This window comes from Gorilla gorilla, chromosome 1, assembly GCF_029281585.2.
Source record: "Gorilla gorilla gorilla isolate KB3781 chromosome 1, NHGRI_mGorGor1-v2.1_pri, whole genome shotgun sequence".
NCBI lineage: Eukaryota > Metazoa > Chordata > Mammalia > Primates > Hominidae > Gorilla > Gorilla gorilla.
In genome coordinates this window covers 50,167,203-50,188,281 of record NC_073224.2, presented here as the reverse complement: position 1 = coordinate 50,188,281, position 21,079 = coordinate 50,167,203, and the positions used below count along the sequence as shown (strand labels likewise).

At 47.9% G+C, this 21,079-nt stretch overlaps 1 protein-coding gene across 2 annotated transcripts in view; it reads left to right on the top strand.

The window, feature by feature from the left end:
* The window catches only part of RASSF5 (Ras association domain family member 5), an 83,929-nt gene extending 65,089 nt beyond the window's left edge, over positions 1–18,840 (top strand). For both annotated transcript variants that reach the window (XM_019029757.3, XM_004028282.4), the window contains 4 exons: positions 12,819–12,929; positions 13,937–14,234; positions 14,730–14,845; positions 16,374–18,840. In XM_019029757.3, coding sequence (XP_018885302.1) covers positions 12,819–12,929; positions 13,937–14,234; positions 14,730–14,845; positions 16,374–16,526 — 678 coding nt within the window. In that variant the 3' untranslated portion in view covers positions 16,527–18,840. The remainder of the gene's footprint in view (positions 1–12,818; positions 12,930–13,936; positions 14,235–14,729; positions 14,846–16,373) is intronic.
* Positions 18,841–21,079: the final 2,239 nt, after the last annotated feature.

Here is a 21,079-nt window from a genome sequence, read left to right as displayed (position 1 = left end):
GTTTCATCCATCAATGGACCCTTGGGTTACACCCATCAGTGGACACTTGGGTTTCATCCATCAATGGACCCTTGGGTTACACCCATCAGTGGACACTTGGGTTTCATCCATCAATGGACCCTTGGGTTACACCCATCAGTGGACACTTGGGTTTCATCCATCAATGGACCCTTGGGTTACATCCATCAGTGGACACTTGGGTTTTATCCATCAATGGACCCTTGGGTTACATCCATCAGTGGACCCTTGGGTTACATCCATCAGTGGACACTTGGGTTTCATCCATCAGTGGACCCTTGGGTTACACCCATCAATGGACACTTGGGTTTCATCCATCAGTGGACCCTTGGGTTACATCCATCAATGGACACTTGGGTTTCATCCATCAATGGACCCTTGGGTTGCTTCCACCTTTTTTGGCTATTGTGAATCATGCCGCTGCAAACCTGGGTGTTCAAATACTGGTTTTCTGATATTTGAGTCCTTGCTCTCACATCTTCTAGGTGTATACCCAGAAGTGTAATTGCTGGATCACATGGTAATTCTGTTTAATTTTTGAGGATCACCATACCATTTTCCACAGTGACTGCATTATTTTACAATCCCACCAGCAATGCACAGGGCTGCAGTTTCCCCGCATCCATGCCAATGCTTGTTATTTTCTTGTTTATTGTTTTTATTAATAAGCATCCTGATATGTATGAAATGGTATCTCACTGTGGTTTTGATTTGCATTGCCCTAATGATTAGTGATATTGAGCATTTTTCCATGTGTTTGTAGATCATATATAGATCTTCTTTAGAGAAATATCTGTTCATGTCCATTGTCTATTTTTTAATCAGGTTTTTTTTTTGTATTGTGGTAGTTCTTTATATATTCTGCATATCAATCCCTTATGGCGTATATCATTTGCAAAGGAATACTCTCTAAATTGGCCTGAAAGAACTGAGAGAGCTTAGGAGAGAGTTGGCCTGGGATGGGGTATTGGGATCCACTCACTCACCTACCCACCGTCCATCCTTAATTAACTCTGCAGTACTCCGGTTCAGGGTGGTCTGGGAATACGAAGATGGAAAAGGTACAGTCACTGACTGTGGTGTGCTCATAGTCTAATGAGGGACACAGGCTTGTACCATTAACACTAACATACACAGAGTCAAAGCAATGCTGGAATAATTGGGCATATGCTGATGTTGTTGGAAAATCCACTAATTCTAGATAAGAGTGGGTATCCCAAAAGACACTGTCAGTTCCAGGGGCAGGAGGCCAATTCTGTCAGATGTAGAGAAGGAAGGACTTTTCAGGCAGAATGGTCAGATGAAGGGCTCAGGGAGACTGAAAGGACGCTGACCTAGGTGAGGCTGGGTGAGGGGACAGGGACCTAGCTGGAAATCCAAGGAGGAAAACACCCAAAGGAAGACCTTCTAGAAACTCTTGAGGGCATAAGAAGATGTCCCAAGGGAAAATTCCTGTGGCCATCTCAGAAGATTGAGTGTCGCCCTCTTCTGTCTGGTTCAAACTTTAGACCTCTGAGCTAAAAAGGGGGCTTCATGAAGACCTGGAGCAGGGGAGAACAGAAATGGAAAGGATTTGGGTCATCTGTTCTCAGAAGCAGAGGACAGAATTCTCATCTGGTGTTCAGTAGTCTCAGAAGTAAATGGGTCCATGGACCGGCAATCCTACAAGACCTTTATAAAATTCTGGAACCTTTCAGTTACCTTACATTTATTTTGGGGTTTAGGGTGCATGCGTGTTACTGCTTCTTTGTGTTTTCTTCAACGCATGAAGCAAATGTTTAATGAACCCCTATTGTGTGCCTGACACTGTTCTGGGAGCCGCCTCAGTGAACAAGCCAAAGACCCTGCCTTGAGGGAGCTTCTTCCGAGATAGCCCACACAGTTGTGTCCTAGGCCACAGCCTGGCCTTGGAGTGGCTGTGGATATCAGAAAAACCTCCAGAATCGAGTACATGGGCACAACTTTACAGAAGAGCACATGGTGCCCCTGGGATGCAGCAGAGAGGAAGGGAGTCTGTCTAGACCTGGGGCTGGGGTAACCAAATGCACTGGTTCCCCCGGACTGTCCTGGTTTTAGCATTGAAAGCCCTGCATCCTGAGAAAACCCTCAGCCCTAGCACACTGGGACAGTCAGTCGCCCTACCTGGGACTGAACAGCTGGAAAGTATGGTCACTTCTCCATGAGGCACAGCAGGCATCGTGCCACAGGCACACACGACTTTAGAGGTCCACAAAAACGTTTTAATTTCTTTAAAATCATGAGAAAAAAATGAATATTTAGGTTGAAGAAAGTGTTTTAATATAGGATATTGATGTATTTGTCTTTATACCAATGCAATCATAGAATATAATTTTCAGTGGGTTTTTTTTAATGGAGAAAGGGGCCCTTGGCCCCAAAGACAAAAGTTCTTAGGACCCATGAAAGTCATAATGTGGCCTTGGCTGAAGGGCCTATCAGGAATCAAGGTCCCATATTGGGTCCCCACTGACCAAGCTTTGGTCAAATGACTACTGAAGATGATAGTGGAACAATTTGGACAAATGACTACTGAAGATGATGATGATCATGATCATGATCATGATGGTGATGATGATAATTTGGATGATGACGCACTAGCTAACATTTATGGAGTGCTTACTGTGTACTTTGTGCTAAGCACTTTCAGGCCTGAGATCTCATTTCATCTTCACAACAAATGTATAAACTGCATTTCACAAAGAAATCAGTCTCCGTGTGGTGGCTCATGCCTGTAATCCCAGCACTTTTGGAGGCCGAGGTGGGCGGACTGCTTGATTTTTTACCTTCGCATCAATCCCGTGAGGCAATAAAGGATTTTTATCCCAAATTTATAGATGAAGAAACTGAGGCATATAGATTTTCTGACTTTCTCAAGATCATGTAGCGAGTAATAGGAGTCAGAAGCCAAATACACACTCATGTTCATCCTGCAGGTATTGACTGAATCTCTGCTATGTGTCAAGCTGGCACTGGGATCTGAGACGCCATAGAGGTCAAGACAGGCATGGGTGCTTCTCTCACGGAACTCAGAATAAATGGAAATCCAAGGCTCACTACTGCACTGTAATTCCTAGGAGAAATTAAGACCTCAAGAACCACTGAAGCAAGTATTGAGCAAGTATTTCCTATTTGCCTCATGCTCAGAGCCACCAGGCATAGAGAAGTAGTAGCAGTGGATGTAAGTCATTAAAGAGCTTCAGTCTAGTTGGGAAGAAGACCCGAGATGGTCTACTTGGAGGTTAATATAAGTAACCAGGCATAGTGGCTCACGCCTGTAATCCCAGCACTTTGGGAGGCCAAAGCGGGAGGATCACTTGAGGCCAGGAGTTTGAGACCAGCCTGGGCAATATAGTGAGAGCCCCATCTCTTAAAAAAACAAAATAGAAATTGGAGTCTTAGTGAGGTGGACTTGATCAAGTTCACAGAAGACCAAGGGCATGGCCAGCACAGGCCACCTGTGGCCCAGCATGCAAGGCAGCATGGTCTAATGGTGAAGAGTAACAGCATCTTTCTTGTTATTTAGGGGATTAAATGCGATCAGGACCTTGAACCCTTCAGGGCAGTGCCTGACTACTGTCGATTTTTAATATTATAATGAGGCCCTGCAGGGGTTTGAACTTAGGTCCCTGTAAGGGAGCTACTGTTCCCTGGTATGACCCACTCTAGCCGAGCTGTGCAGAGACTGAGATGGTCACCTCAAAGAGCAGGGGACCCTGTGTCCAGACTCTGGGGCATGCTGGCAACCTGGGGAGTCTGCGGGAGTGGCCTGATCTGTGCTGCTTGAGGCTTTTTGTCCCAGATCACACTGTACTTGCTCTGGTGTGCCACAGCGCATCCATCTCTGTCTTCCCTTCTCAGGTCACCTGCAGACTCCCAAGGACAGGGTCACACCCCATCTGCGTCATCTCCCAAGGTGCCTTTCACGATCCTCACCCATAGGCAGTTCATTCAGTTACTACTGGCGGACTGTTGACATTGACCATCTGCTCTACGTTTTTGTCTTTGGGGACTTGAGTCTCTTTCCATTCTCAACCTCCACCCCCCACCTCTTTTTTCCCTCTGCTCTGTTAATACACCCTACCAGAGCTGCTCAAATTCCACATGGAGCAGAAGCTCCATGCTAAAGCCCCTTCCCTGCTCTGCTGCAAATAACCTATTAGGGAACACAGTTAAGGAGTTCCCAACCCTTTTATTTTTGGGACAATGGACAGTGCCATAGAGGGACCTGTGGAAATCAACCCCTTCACTGCCGTGGTGGGTCTGTGGAGTCCATTTCAGAACACAGGCCTTCGAAGACCTGGGAGGGGGCCCTGCAGTAAGGCCCCATAGGGATTCCTCTTTCTCATTTGGTTGAGACCATCACAAAGGGACCAATGACTTTTTTTTTTTTTTTTTTTTTTTGAGATGGAGTCTCGCTCTGTCACCCAGGCTGGAGTGCAGTGGCGCAATCTTGGCTCAGTGCAACCTCTGCCTCCCAGGTTCAAGCGATTCTCCCACCTTAGCCTCCCGAGTAGCTGGGATTACAGGTGCATGGATAATTTTTTTGTTTTTGTTTTTGTTTTTTTTTTTTAGAAGAGACAGGGTTTCATTACGTTGCCCAGGCTGGTCTTGAACTCCTAACCTCACCTTTGAATGCAGTTTGGACATTGAGCAGGGTATTTCAAATCCAGCCCAGATAGATGGGTGTCTGCCCCTTGCCTGCAGACGTTCCCATCTAGGGCAGGCCCAACAGAAGCACCGGGTGTTTGGGGTGTGGAAGGCAGCTGCAGATGGACATTCTCCTGTAGGAGGGGCCTGAGGCTTTCCTCCCTGACTTAAGCCTGGAGATGGCTTCCTTCCAAGGGGTGAAAGAATTGCTGCTGACAGATTTGCTAAGAGCTGAGAAAGAGGAAATGTGGCAAAGGCTCATGGTGAATGGCTTCCGGGGTATTTTTTGTTTTGTTTTCTTGAGTTGTGTGTGTTAAGAATGCGTAGACCGGCTTGGGCTTGGCTAAGATAGAGTCTTGCTGACAATAGAGAAAAGTGGTGAGCAGTGAAAAAGTAAAGTCGTGGCGGTTAGAAATGTTCTTTGTGCTCCTTTAGATTGGTTATTCCTGCTACCATTCAGCCATGCTAGCTAGCCTCCAAGAGGCCCCCATCTCCACACCCAATTCTCTGAAATAGAAGAGGAAGCAATGATGAAAAAAAAACACCACCCTATCTTATGTGTAAAATCTTAGTCCTGCGAAGGGGCCCTCAGAGCTTCTCCAGTATCACTTCAGGATTTCACAGATAAGGAAACTGAGGCCCTGAGAGGGGAAGTAGCTCCCCAGACGTCACAGGTCATTTGATGGTCTTGCATTTGTTCTCATCAGCTAGCTGCCAAGAGCTGAGCCATAGGGCTAACGCCAAAGTCCAAAGCCTCATGTGTGCTCTTGGCATCAGACCCTCAGGGTGCAGCTGAGTGTGAGGTGCTCCTGGACCTAGGGGTCTGGGGTGGGATCTGGCCTGAGACTCCCCAGGCTGTCTTGCCCTCCCCTGCCACCCAATCAACAGGTATTTATCTGACACCTACTTAAAGTTTGGCCCAGGTTTCAGCCAAGCGGGGTGCCAAAAAGCTTAGGCACCAAACTAATGTCTGTCTCCATCCAGAGAGCATCTCACTGGGGAGATGGGATTAACATGTGAAACAATCATTAAACAATAAAAGACAGCATATAATTAGATGCCAGCTGTAGCCACACAGGCTCTGAAATCACCTCTATAGGCTCTTGCAGTATGGATTTAACATTAGCCAGCAGCTGCAGAGATCTGTGACGATGGTAATTTGTACTTTTGCTGCAATGGGAATCTGAGGCTTTGAGGCCATGGGGCTGGTGTTTGGGAGCGAGTCACAGAACCAGGGAGTAAGCCTAGCTGTCTACCTCCATCCCTACCCCAGCCAGCTTTGCTGTCTCCTCATTGCAGAATGGAGTAAAGTGAGCGAAATCCAAGGAAGTGCCCAAGCCTTTGTCTTCTTGTGAAAAGTGTCCACGAAATGAGAGTGAAGTTACAAAGGCCCATTAACTGGTGGTGTGAGGAAATACACAGGAAACATAGGACGTATGATTCAGGAGAAAGAAAGAGACCAGGACAAAACTGTGATTACCTTTCTCCATGTGGGAATCAAAATGCCAGGGATCTGGTACATTAAGAGAGCAGAGGATGGAGAGATGGCTATAGACTGGAGAAATTGCATTGGGAAACTACATAGAGAAGGTGGAACTAGGGCTAATAGTGTTCTAGGCAGGAGACTCTGCACAAACAACAGCATAGAGCAAACTACTGCACATGGCCAGGTTCCATAAATAAAGTTTGTTTTGTTTTTGAGACAGGGTCTTGCTCTGTCACCTAGGCTGGAGTGCAGTGGCACAATCACGGCTCACTGCAGCCTTGAACTCCTGGGGGCTCAGGTCATTCTCCCACCTCAGCCTCCTGAGTAGCTGGGACTACAGGTGCACTTCACTGTGCCCAGCTAATTTTTGTATTTTTTTTTTTTTTTTTTTGTAGAGACAGGGTCTCACTATGTTGCCCAGACTGGTCTCGAACTCCTGGGCTCAAGTGATCATCCTGCCTTGGCCTCTCAAAGTGCTGGGATTGTAGGTGTGAGCCACCATGCCAGGCCCATAAATAGTTTTACTGGAACCCAGTCACACTCATCCAGTAGCTGCTTTTGTGCCACAATAGTAGAGTTGAATAGTGGCAACAGACTGCATGGCCTGCAAAACCTAATGTATTTACTGTCTGACCCTTTACAGAAAAAGTTTGCCAACCACTGGTGCAGAGAAAGGAATTAACAAACTCTACGGGCATGTGGCCAATCAGAAGAAGGACTCAAGGAAAATGAAAACTGAAATTGGCTCAGAGGGGTAGAGCTTTGTTTTCCTGGGATGATAGTCACCATACATGCCTTTGAATGGGTTTGGTGATTTTCAAAACACTTTTGTACCCATTATCTCATTTGATTTTTACCTTCACATCAATCCTGTGAGACAATAAGGGATTTTTATCCCAAATGTATAGTTGAAGAAACTGAGGCTTAGAGATTATCTGACTTTCTCAAGATCAGGTAGTTAGTCATGGGAGTCAGAAGCCCAACACACACTTGTGTTCATCCTGCAGGTACTTAACCCCTACTATGTGTCAAGCTGGCACTGGGATCTGGGACACCATAGAGGACAAGATAGGCGTGGGTGCTTCTCTCACAGAACTCAGTCTAAATGGAAATCCAAGGCTCACTGCACTGTAATTCCTAGAAGAAATTAAGACCTTTTTTGTCCACTGTAGGCAATAGGGGATCATTGAAGGTTCTTGAGCAAGTATTTCCTATTTGCCTCATGCTCAGAGCCACCAGGCACAGAGAACAAATTGAAGTATGATGTAAGTCATTAAAGAGCTTTAGTCTAGTTGGGAAGAAGACCTGAGATGGATAAGTCTACTTGGAGGTTAATGTAAGTAGCCAGGCGCGGTGGGTCACACCTGTAATCCTGGCACTTTGTGAGGCTGAAGTGAGAGTATTGCTTGAGGCCAGGAGTTTGAGACCAGCCTGGGCAACATAGCAAGGCACCTCATTTCTACAAAAAAATAAAAAAAATTAGCCAGGAGTGCGGCACATGCTTGTAGTCCCAGCTACATGGGAGGCTGAGGCAGGAGGATTGCTTGAGCCTAGGAGGTCGAGGCTGCAGTGAGTTGTGATTGCACCAGTGCACTCTCGCCTGGGTGACAGAGCGAGACATCTCAAAAAAAAAAGTGTGTGTGTGTGTGTGTGTAAGTAGATGCTTACTTGAGTGCCAGATAGTATAGTGTTGCCTTTAGATGCAGGTTAGCTTTAACCATACTGTGGCTCACTTTCCTTGACTGTAAAATGAGCATCATAATAGTATTTTTGGTGACACATTTGCTGTGATGATGAAATGAGCTAATACATGCTAAGTGAGTAGAATAGTGCATGGTACATATTAGCTGTAGTGAATCATCATCATCATTCAGGGCTGGAGTGATCAGGAAGAGCTTGACAAATGAAGTGACTTCTGATGGGCAAACAGGTGTGAGATGATTCAAATCATGGGCCAGAAGGAGGAAAGACTGACAAATTTAAAAAGAGTGAGAGTGAATTTTTTAGCAAAAATGAGGTTTGTGATTTTGGTCAAGAAAAAGTAGGCACGAATGTATATAATAGCTGCAGTACTGCCGGTGGGACACACGTCCTCCTCAGCCCACCCTCATCCTGGGGACCCCCTCTCATTGCCACAGCATTCCTGGGTGCCCTGGGCCCATCTGGGAATACCAGAAGCCACGTGACTCACTCAGACCCTCTCCTTAGGGCATTAGGTCACTCCCCAGTCACCAAAATTAAGATTACATATGTCATTGATTAGAGTGCAGAAGTAGGGTTTTGTTGCTGTTGCTTTAGTGATAAAATAAAGAAAAACAGCTTAGGGCAAATCTGCCCTGAGTTAGGCCCCAGACGAAAGGGGTATGGTCCTCCTTATTTTGTTAAGAATATTTAAATGGAAGCATTAGAGAATCACTCAGGGTGGGGGTGTCGCTGTGAACCCCTAGCACCCAGCCTCTTTACATGGCTGTTCCCCAGTCACCTCCAGAGCTAAAAGAAGACATTGCCCTTTTCCACCGCGTAGGACATGTGAGCACAAACCTATTTTTCACCAGTGCCCTGGACATGCCAAGTGCATTGGGAACAGCTCGGCCATCTGCCACCAATGCCAGGGGCTTAATCGGAATAGATGAATTCCATGCCAGATGCACTGAGATGTGTGAGCCCCCAGGAGAGACACCTCACATGCCAATGTCTATATTTGTTAAATCATAACAGAGTTCCCTATTCTGTCTCTACCTTGGGCCACCCCAAGAGGCAAAATTGTCTGCTTGGTTTCTCGCTTTGTACCCGTGGACAGATCCTTAAGAATCTGGCAGGTGAATAGGAATAAGAGTCTTTGTCTCATCCTCTGAAGATTGCTATAGTATCGATCTCGCTCTCATGGCAGATAGTGCCTGTTAGGTAAACCTTTGGGGTGTTTGTGTGTTTCTTGGCACCAAGTGTTAATTCAGCAGCTGGATGAAGACCCTTGAGGTCTGGAATTGTTGTGAGGGGTCTGTCTATTTCAGTTCTTTTCAAATGTTGCTGCGAATTAAAATCAACTGGGAGATTTTTTAAATTCCCATGCCCAGACTGCACCCCAGACCAATTAAATCAGAATCTCCAGGGATAAAGCCCAGGCAGCTAAGTTTCTAAAGATCCCCCAGATGATTGCACTGTGCAGACAAGTTTAAGAACCACTGGTCTGGATTATACGCCATCTCTTGGGTGGAAAAAGGATCTGTGAGCCCTCGTGGCTGTGGCTGGCTGGCCTAATTCAGGAGGTGATTCATTTGGTCCATGGGTCACATCTTGTCTGCCAGGTATTTTTGTGGGCAGCAGCCATCCCAGACCTGGGTGCTGACATTCCATGGCTGTGACATTCGTAGTGTTGGCTACACACGGGGCTCCTGGCACTCCCAGACAGGTCTTCCCATCACCAGCCAGAGGGCCAGGCCTCAGAATGGTGAGGTCAGGGCTGCTGTCTTTTGAGTCAGCCCTGGAAGGCAGAGGTGCCTGTGGCCACTTGTGTCACTTCCCCGCATTTGTGGTGGGAAGGGGAGAGATAAGATGGGTCTATCTGCTGAAGAAAAGGGGAACAGGAAGAAGAAACCCTAGGCTAAGGCAGCTTTGCTTCTCAGTGTATTCAAAATCAAGCCTTTGAAAGCCACAGCACAGCTGCCTTTTCTTACGGGGAAATGGCTCTAGCTTGGTTGGAAACTATGAGAGGAGATCTTTCCGGAGCTTCTAGAATTTTCTTTCCATTACTTATTTTTTATAGACAAGTATGAGAAAGCTATTACCTCCTGAGGAACAATAGCCTACATGCGTCAGAGACAGAGTGAGTGTATAATAGTAACCAGACAACGGGGTCTTTCTAATTAGAAGCTCCCAGCGGGAAGGTATAGGGGTAGGGCCAGGGTCAGGCACATCTGGTCCCATAGACATGTGCTCAGCTGGCAAGGACTGAGGATGGGGAGCTCTGGGAGCTACCCAAGGGAAGGGATGAGGAATGAGAGGCTTCACTGTGAGAGTCCCCGGGTTAATGGACTGACAGTGAATGAAGAGAGTCTGTGAGGCTCACACTACTTGCTACTCACCTCCGGCAAGTGGGAGATGGCCAGAGCTGCTTGCCCTTGGGTGGTCTGCAACAGAATCAAGGTTCAGTTCCAGAGACCTGCGAAGGCACACAGGAGAAGGCTGGGCCCTGCATCCTGGTGGCTGCGTCTCACTTGAGTTAGAAGTCCTTCCTTCCCACCTTCACAGGTGACATGGTGCCTCTGGGGCCTGACCCACTGCTTAGACTCATCTTAGATGAACATTTCACAGATCAGGTAACTTACAGGCTTTGGTTTTAACAGCTGCTCATCCCAGCCCCGCAGCACAGTTTCAGTGATCATTATGGGTGTGGCAGGCCGGCCCCTTCAGCAAAAGATGCCGTCCCATGGTGGCTACATGGTGAATTGAGAAGAGCATGGGCCTTAGATGGATTTGATTCCAGTTCCTACTTAGCCTCTTACTAGCAGGGGACCACAGGCATGTTTCTTAAACTCAGCCTCAGTTTTGTTATCTGTAAAATAAGAATGACATACATAGTATGTAAGAGAAGGTATGTGAAAGTACCCAGCACAGGCTGTTATTAATAGGTCAGGACCCCTTGGGGAGAGTACAGCGGGAGCAGACAGGCCAGGGAACGATGCCATGATGGAAAGAGGATGTCAGAAGCTGGGTGCGGTGGCTCACACCTGTAATGCCAGCACTTTGGGAGGCCAAGGCGGATGGATCATTTGAGGTCAGGAGTTCGACATCAGCCTGGCCAATATGGTGAAATCCCATCTCTACTAAAAAATACAAAAATTAGCTGGGTGCGGTGGTGCGCACCTGTAATCCCAGCTACTCGGGAGGCTGAGGCAGGAGAATTGCTTGAACCTGGGAGGCAGAGATTGCAGTCAGCCAAGATCGTGCCACCGCGTTCCAGCCTGGGTGACAGAGGGAGATGAAAGAAAAGAAAGAAAGAAAGAAAGAGAGACAGAGAGAGAGGGGGGAGAGAGAGAGAGAGAAAGAAAAGGAAGGAAGGAAGGAAAGAAAGAAAGGAGGATGTCAGCTGTGCTGAGGGGTTGGAGGTGGGAGGCTGGAGCCACGCCAGCTCCTCTTGGCAGCCAGAGCCTGACATTGTATCGGTTCTGTGGGATTGGAAAGTGGAAGGAAGTGATGGCAGGTTGTTCAGGGTGGCGTGTCTCCCACATGGCTTGCTGAAGGGAGGAAGGTAGGGCAAAGCTCTGTCACGGGTGCCCTGTTGTGTTCCACGGGGTGGTGGTGTGACGTCGCGGCAGCTGTGAAATTCCCCAGCCAAACCCAGACACCCACAGGACAGTGTCAGATGGTGTCAGAGTCATCCCTCGCTGGGCCTCAGTTTCCTCATTTACCAAAGGAGAATCCTGATCCACCCCAAGTCTGCTACACTTGAACATCAGGCAAATTCTGGGTGGGTTCTGACCAACCAGTTCCCACACTCCCAGCCACTCAGGGACAGTGTGAAGATAAAACCGGGAGGTGGGTAACAGTGAACTTGAGAGAGATCCAGAGAACTGACTGAGGGACAGTGGCTTCGACCCCAGAATTCACCCCTGTATTGTCTCTACAAGGTGAGGGCCATTGACCTCAATTTCCTCAATTTCATTCTTCACTTATCCTTCCCAGGGGGTGGGAGGAGGAGGGCATCTGGGAACATATGAGAAGAATGAACACATGGTCTCACAGGAGGAACACAATGGGACAGACCTGGAATTTCTGTTTCATTCTGTACATACTGACTGTAGGGTGTGAGGCAGGTTGCTAAACTTCTTAGTCTCAATAGTCTCACCTGTAAGATGGGGTAATAAACTATCTTACAGACTTCTGGTTTGTGAGAATCATATGAGATAATGTATGCCAAGTACTTGGCACAGAGGAAGTGCTAAGTAAATTCTAGGTGTCCCTGTGCCCAGTAGTGGTTTATCTCCTCTTTTATGGTAGAGGGCTACAGCCCTTCATCCCTGCCAGTTCACTTATTCATTTGACAAATAGATATTTACTTCTTGCTATGTGAAAAGCACTGTGGCAAGTGATGTGGGGCCTGGACTGGTCTCTATGTGTCCTTGGTCCTTGGGATCTAAGAGAATTCTTGTCTTCCCGATCAGCAGTATATACTGGCACCACGGGTAGACGCCTGTCCCTCCAGCTGTGTTGTTACTTCCTTGAGGAGACAGACCATGGCTTGTATTTCTTTGCATCTCCCATAGCATCAAAGAAGCATCTTTTCCATAGCAGCTTTCCATAAGCAAATGCGGCTCTGCTCGTTCACCAGATTCATAGTCAGTGCCTGAGTGCCAGACACTTTCACACTAATCTCAAGACAAGCCTGTGCAGTAGGTATTGTTCCCATTTCACAGATGAGGAGACTGAGGCTTAGAGAAATCTGAGTTACTTCCCCAGGAGGGCTGGCTAGACATTGGCACAGCTGCAATTTGACCCCTCATTGTCTCACTCCGAGTCTGTGCAGTTAGTTCCACTCTGCAGGGCTGGGTGCTCACTTCTTGGTTAGAGAGGCTTTGGGGAGGGCGTGGTTGTTCCCTTTCTCACCCTGAGAACTACTACACATCCACCTCCACTTCTGTGTCTCTTCCAGAATGTCTGTAAACCTGTGGAGGAGACACAGCGCCCACCCACACTGCAGGAGATCAAGCAGAAGATCGACAGCTACAACACGCGAGAGAAGAACTGCCTGGGCATGAAACTGGTAAGCGCCCGTCCACCCTCAGCCTGGCCCCTACTCCACCACCCGCTTCGGGTTTGGCGCCTCTGCCCTCGCTCTGAATTCTGTGGCTACTCCCTGGCAGGTCCCTCCCTTTCCTCCAGCCTCCAGAGGCCTCCGGGGTCTGGAAGGCTGATAGCCAGAGCCCTCAGTGGCCTCCATGTGCTTTAGGGAAATAGATCTGACTCTTTCATTTTTTGCTTGTGATTTTGGGAAGCTCTTTTAACTCCTCTGAGCTTCAGTGTAAACTAAGTGATTAAATGGTACGTAATGACCAAAGGCCCAGTATTGCTTGGCCTCCAGGGAGCCAGGACAATGGGACTTAGCTGCTCCCCTTCCTACCCCTTCGATTGTGAGAGAGGGACATACTCTCTCAGAGAGGGGAGGGCACCCAACTTAGCACCCAGTTGGGAAAGGCTGTCTTCAATAGGGAGGGGAGAAGGTAGAAAAACACTGCCCCCTGCTGGTGGCTGGCATCAGCTGGCTCTTTGGGGTTCAGCCAGATGGAGCACCAGAAAATCCAGTCACAAATGCACCTAGGTTTAAGTCTTAAAGGCTGTTACTTAGTAAAGAGATACAGGAGGAAATCTAGTGGGCTGGTTCTCCAAGGCTCTCATTATAGAGCCTTCCTGCTTCCTGCCTGGTTCAGAGGTACAAACTAGAGTGGCTACCCCACACCCTGCCTCTTACAATGGGGACTCACCAAAGGCAACTGTTTGCAGGAGGTTTGGGGAGCTGGCCTGAGCCTCCTGGGAGGGAAATCCACTGCAGCCCCACAGGTCCTCTTTGGTAGCTGGATCCTGAGGGTCTTCTCCCAGCCCACTATGGGGAAAGGGATCTCTGCTCCTTCCTCCAGCTCTCCCACGTCAGCAGAGGCAGGAAAGAACTCAAGGAGACAGGTGGGTGCTGCTGGGGCAATGGCCCCGAGTGGCAGATATGATCATGCAAGGCGGACGGCCCTGTGACCCCCTGTGACATGCCCCCGCTGGCAGAGTGAAGACGGCACCTACACGGGTTTCATCAAAGTGCATCTGAAACTCCGGCGGCCTGTGACGGTGCCTGCTGGGATCCGGCCCCAGTCCATCTATGATGCCATCAAGGAGGTGAACCTGGCGGCTACCACGGACAAGCGGACATCCTTCTACCTGCCCCTAGATGCCATCAAGCAGCTGCACATCAGCAGCACCACCACCGTCAGTGAGGTCATCCAGGGGCTGCTCAAGAAGTTCATGGTTGTGGACAATCCCCAGAAGTTTGCACTTTTTAAGCGGATACACAAGGACGGACAAGGTAGGAGAAAGAGTGAACCCAACCAGACCGTTCCCTTCCTACCTGTGTCCAAGCCCACCCACTAAAACTCCTGCCGGCCTTGGGTGGGAGCGTGGGCTTCTCCTGAGCACCAGGGGTCCAGCTGCCCATGTGGTGTTCAGATCTGTGGAATCCGGGCAGGGAGGCAAGAGCAGAGTCCCTGACTCTGCATGTGACTTCAGGAAAACCACACCCTAGGTTCCCATTTCCTGATCTGTGCAATGGAAGGAATCTGCCCCACCATTCCTAATCTTTCAGGAGATGATGTGAATGGAATCATGCTTTAAACTCTGAGCAGACACCCAAGATAAAAGGTTATTGCCCTGTTCATTACTGTCATGTTCATTTCATTAAAAGGCCCGTGTCTACTTCCAGTTGTATGTACCCTACCTCTGCATTTCCAATCCTTTCCCCCCAAGCCTGGGCCCCGCCCTTCTTTTCTGGGAAGAGCTCCCAGCCCCGTCTCTTGGTTCGCAGTGCTCTTCCAGAAACTCTCCATTGCTGACCGCCCCCTCTACCTGCGCCTGCTTGCTGGGCCTGACACGGAGGTCCTCAGCTTTGTGCTAAAGGAGAATGAAACTGGAGAGGTGGAGGTAGGTCTGGACCCGATGTGCAAACCCAGGCCTTAGGGCACCCTGGGTGGGTGCAGGTGGGTGTTGTCCTAACTACCTCACATAGGTGGGAGCCACGCAGCACGGGCAGGAAGGTGACTGTTGAGAGAGTGAGCAGGGGTGGGTGATGGGCCTGGGGGTGAGTGTTTCAGCCAGGACTCTGAACACCCTGGGGTAGCAAGTTAGGGCCTGTGTGTGGCAAGGCTTGTGGAAAGAAAGGATTTCATGTGCTTTATTTCTGAAAACTCAGGGAGGAGGGGGACCAAGAAACTCCCAGTGCTCAGGCACAGGCTGTTTTTGCTTCAAAATGGCCCGAGGGCTACCAAGCTCCATCTCTGGGCTCCACTGGGTATAGACGTTTTTGAGCCATTTGTCCTCCCTTTTCTTGACCTCCATCCCCCAAGGGGAGCTAACCAGTGTGTAGTCTTGTGGCATAAACTGGAGTAAAACCAGGCCGGTGCCACCCATGGCCTGAGAATGACCAACAGGGGAAGGTCTCAGTGTTTGTCACACTGTGTTCAGTGGAGGCCTAGAGTTTTAAGGAGTTTTGGGAGTCACTGCGGATTTAGGGATCAAGGCAGCTGGGACTCAGTCCCTTCTCCCCATTTCAGCAAGGGCCGCTCTGCTCCCATCTGCTTTCTTTATTGGCATCTGTGCAGAATATGTTTGGAAAAAGTACTCCATGGACAGTAGCTGAATGCTGCTGGCCCTGTGGAAAGCTCAGGCACTTTGAAGTGTGGAGACCTGGGCTCTAGTTCCAGTTCTGCTGCAGTGAGCTCTGTGATTGTGATTACGCCACCTTCCCTGTGTGGACTTGAGGTTTCTCACTTATCCATAGTGAGGACCAAACCAGATAAACCTTAGTACTCTATTGTGCTCAAAGAACTTAGGAGTCTCAATTGCTGGCCGCACAGGGCTTGTGCTCTTGGGTCAGCCTGATGGAAGTCCAACTTGCCTTCTGCCCTCAGAGGCCAGGTCCTTTAGGGGTAGGCCTGGGCCAGTCAGGCTCTCATTATCTGCTCTGCCAGTCATGGGAGGTAGATACCCCAATTTCCCAGCAGATAACAGGCTGAGAAGGGTGGAAAGCTGTGCTCGAGGTCACACTGCTGGGAGAGGTGGAGTCAGGCCCAACCCCGGTCTCCTGAGTCCACGTTCCACTCCTCCACCTGCTTTCTGAGGGTCTGCATGTTGGGAGGCTGGGTGGTTCCAGCATCACCATCAAGATCTCGGCTGCTACACAGAAACTTAAGATTATTGAGTTTCAAAATAAAAACATGGTTCATTGACTGGCAGCTCTTGGTCATGAGATGCCAGCATTTGGAATTTTGTTGCTGCTATGACAGGCATGCAAAGCCCAGGCTTCGCTGATTCAGTCTGTTCAGTAGCAAACTGTATGTGAATCACGGATGTGAACAGGGAAGGGGAAGGCAGCAGGGTCTCTCAGGTCGTGTCAACTTCTAACCTGTCTCCTCTTCTGTTTCTTCCCACAAATCTCCCTCTCGCCTCACAGTGGGATGCCTTCTCCATCCCTGAACTTCAGAACTTCCTAACAATCCTGGAAAAAGAGGAGCAGGACAAAATCCAACAAGTGCAAAAGAAGTATGACAAGTTTAGGCAGAAACTGGAGGAGGCCTTAAGAGAATCCCAGGGCAAACCCGGGTAACCGGTCCTGCTTCCTCTCCTCCTGGTGCATTCAGATTTATTTGTATTATTAATTATCATTTTGCAACAGACACTTTTTCTCAGGACATCTCTGGCAGGTGCATTTGTGCCTGCCCAGCAGTTCCAGCTGTGGCAAAAGTCTCTTCCATGGACAAGTGTTTGCACGGGGGTTCAGCTGTGTGTGCCCGCCCCCAGGCTGTGCCCCACCACAGATTCTGCCAAGGATCAGAACTCATGTGAAACAAACAGCCGACGTCCTCTCTCGATCTGCAAGCCTTTCACCAACCAAATAGTTGCCTCTCTCGTCACCAAACTGGAACCTCACACCAGCCGGCAAAGGAAGGAAGAAAGGTTTTAGAGCTGTGTGTTCTTTCTCTGGCTTTGATTCTTCTTTGAGTTCTCTTACTTGCCACGTACAGGACCTTTATTTATGAGTGAAAAGTTGTAGCACATTCCTTTTGCAGGTCTGAGCTAAGCCCCTGAAAGCAGGGTAATGCTCATAAAAGGACTGTTCCCGCGGCCCCAAGGTGCCTGATGTTCACACTTAAGGGAAGTTTATAAAGCTACTGGCCCCAGATGCTCAGGGTAAGGAGCACCAAAGCTGAGGCTGGCTCAGAGATCCCCAGAGAAGCTGCAGCCTGCCCTGGCCCTGGCTCTGGCCCTGGCCCACATTGCACATGGAAACCCAAAGGCATATATCTGCGTATGTGTGGTACTTAGTCACATCTTTGTCAACAAACTGTTTGTTTTTAAGTTACAAATTTGAATTTAATGTTGTCATCATCGTCATGTGTTTCCCCAAAGGGAAGCCAGCCATTGACCATTTAAAAAGTCTCCTGCTAAGTATGGAAATCAGACAGTAAGAGAAAGCCAAAAAGCGATGCAGAGAAACGTGTCCAAGCTGTCTTCAGCCTTCCCCAGCTAAAGAGCAGAGGAGGGCCTGTGCTGCTTGGGTTCCCCATCGGCCTCCAGCACTGCCTCCCTCCTCCCACCGGGACTCTGGGATCTCCAGGTGCTGCCCAAGGAGTTGCCTTGATTACAGAGAGGGGAGCCTCCAATTCGGCCAACTTGGAGTCCTTTCTGTTTTGAAGCATGGGCCAGACCTGGCACTGCGCTCAGAGAGCCGGTGGGCCTGGCCTCCCCATCGACCTCAGTGCCTTTTTGTTTTCAGAGAGAAATAGGAGCAGGGCGAGTTTGCCTGAAGCTCTGCTGCTGGCTTCTCCTGCCAGGAAGTGAACAATGGCGGCGGTGTGGGAGACAAGGCCAGGAGAGCCCGCGTTCAGTATGGGTTGAGGGTCACAGACCTCCCTCCCATCTGGGTGCCTGAGTTTTGACTCCAATCAGTGATACCAGACCACATTGACAGGGAGGATCAAATTCCTGACTTACATTTGCACTGGCTTCTTGTTTAGGCTGAATCCTAAAATAAATTAGTCAAAAAATTCCAACAAGTAGCCAGGACTGCAGAGACACTCCAGTGCAGAGGGAGAAGGACTTGTAATTTTCAAAGCAGGGCTGGTTTTCCAACCCAGCCTCTGAGAAACCATTTCTTTGCTATCCTCTGCCTTCCCAAGTCCCTCTTGGGTCGGTTCAAGCCCAAGCTTGTTCGTGTAGCTTCAGAAGTTCCCTCTCTGACCCAGGCTGAGTCCATACTGCCCCTGATCCCAGAAGGAATGCTGACCCCTCGTCGTATGAACTGTGCGTAGTCTCCAGAGCTTCAAAGGCAACACAAGCTCGCAACTCTAAGATTTTTTTAAACCACAAAAACCCTGGTTAGCCATCTCATGCTCAGCCTTATCACTTCCCTCCCTTTAGAAACTCTCTCCCTGCTGTACATTAAAGGGAGCAGGTGGAGAGTCATTTTCCTTCATCCTGCATGTCTCTAACATTAATAGAAGGCATGGCTCCTGCTGCAACCGCTGTGAATGCTGCTGAGAACCTCCCTCTATGGGGATGGCTATTTTATTTTTGAGAAGGAAAAAAAAAGTTATGTATATATACACATAAAGGCATATAGCTATATATAAAGAGATAAGGGTGTTTATGAAATGAGAAAATTATTGGACAATTCAGACTTTACTAAAGCACAGTTAGACCCAAGGCCTATGCTGAGGTCTAAACCTCTGAAAAAAGTATAGTATCGAGTACCCGTTCCCTCCCAGAGGTGGGAGTAACTGCTGGTAGTGCCTTCTTTGGTTGTGTTGCTCAGTGTGTAAGTGTTTGTTTCCAGGATATTTTCTTTTTAAATGTCTTTCTTATATGGGTTTTAAAAAAAAGTAATAAAAGCCTGTTGCAAAAATGACTCATGTTAGAAACGTCTCCCTTGAACTTCACCATCTTACGGACACTGGGAGTGGGGGAGAGAGGGTGAGAATGGACATGATCACATGCTTCCTGGTGGAGTCAGATTTTCTTTTGCCAGTGAGCAGAGAAATGAAGGCTACTGTTCAAATAATTTGGGAAAAATTGTCCAAATGCGTAGGCGGGAGGGCGCTGCCTGGGTGACCAGCTGTTCCATGTCTCCGCAATGCAAGAGAGTCAAGGAGACTGATTGCGGGCAGAGATGCTGATGTGTGGGAAAGAGAAGGGCCTTCTGGAGCTAAGGGTGATTTGACACCAGGACAGGCTACTGAGCTGAGCCATGATTCTTCTACTTCTGGAATTATTTAAAAATAAGGTAGAAAGGAATAGATCTTTAAAAGTTTAAGATCACTTCACCTGGAGGAAGGGGGCTAGATCAAATGACCAAAACAGTACTTTCACTTGAGTTCTCTGACTTTCATCAAAGGAACATCTCAGTAATCATGGAAATAACCACATTAAATTATTAAAAAGAAATTCTTGCTGCCTTCCAGTATTGATCACATAGAATGCAATACATGGGGCCCAAAGAATGAATGAATGTCCAACAAGCATCCTTAAAACTGCCCAAGAATGGGGCACATCTGTAACATTTTTGTTCATCTAAACCCCCAAGAAATGTATCTTTCAATGATTTTGCCAAAGTCCAAAAGGAAGCACTTTCTGCTTTTCATTGAAACGCATATGGTTACAGCATAGGGTTAATAAATTCAAAGTTGTACGTTTGACATTGATACAGATAATTTGACTTAGCACATAGGAAAAAGAACCTGTTACACAGTCTGGCTCTACTCTGCCTTTGAATATGTCCCTATGCTGTTCACAGGGGGAGAGGGAAGATGACTCAATGCAAATGTGTCACCGTTACTGGAAAAACCACTCAATGCACAGGTCTGGACAGCACTGTGTCATGGCAGAATTGTGGGTCAAACCACAATTAAGGGTAGATGTTCATTTTAGACCCAGCCCTACCACTTACTGGCTTTGTGTCTTCAGCAGAGATCAACAAGGCAGGACATGACCTTTCTTAGCCTCCACTCCCTTCAAGATCGTGCAAAACAAATCAAGTTTGTGAAAAAACTTTGCACAGCGCTATATTTTACTTGTATTCACATAAGGAACCATAGTTCATTACTACTATACAGATCATAATCCCTCAGATCAGACTCTGGCAGGCCAAGGGCTTTCACAGGATCCTGTTTAGGCTCAATTTCTGGAAATCCCTTTCCTAGTTTCATATGCTCATGCCGGTAGAGATAGGATTAGTGAAATTAAGGAGTTTACTTATGAGTAAAAAGGCCTATTCTGGGCCTGATAACAGACGGTAGGAGGCGCCACACACACATTTTCAAACCCATTCCTTTTTTCCTTTTCAAGCCTCAAACGGGTAATTTGTGGATATTGTGGATATTTTTAAGCCTTCTTATCTCAGTTTGAGAAAAACTGAGAAGAGAAAGAAACAAGTAAACTGAAGTGCAACTGTCTCTTAATGGTAAAACCCAAAAACTCAGGGAATTTAGCCCAGTTCTCCCTCCTATTGTACAAGGAGAGATCCAGTCAGTGAAATGATTCCATAAACTGAGCAGGGACCAGCGCAGTGGTTCTGTACCTTTCTGGCATCAAGTGATCCCTTTGGGAATTTGATGAAAGCATGATCCATCTCTCAGGAAAATGCTCGTACAAAATCTGTGCACCATTTCAGGGAGAGTTCATGGATCCTCTAAAGACCTATTAAAGACCCCTTCCATGACCTCCACGTTAAGAAGTTGGGGCTGAAGAGGGCATGTGTTGGATAAGACTCTTCACTGTAACAAAGCTGTCATCTTGGAGTTACATCACAAATTTACCAGTTAGTGGCAGTGTCCTAAAGTTGGGGAAGAATCACTGTCCTATAGAAACCCATGTCCTAATATGCCTGTATACTGTTTCTGATTTCTATCTAGCCTAAATTCTACTGCAATTTAGGGTCAATTCTTTCTTCTGTTGCTTTAATTGATGGCAGAGAACAGCTGGGATCTGTTTTCTACGTGACTAACCCTTTAGAGATGTGAAGGAACTATTTTGGGGCTAGGAAGTTAATTAGGCAGTAGGATATTTGGTAGAAGGTCTTTAAAAAGAGGAAGGCCCCACCTGTCCGAACTCTGAATGGGCTGGCCTGCCTGGAAAGCAGGGAAGGAATGAAACCATTGAAAC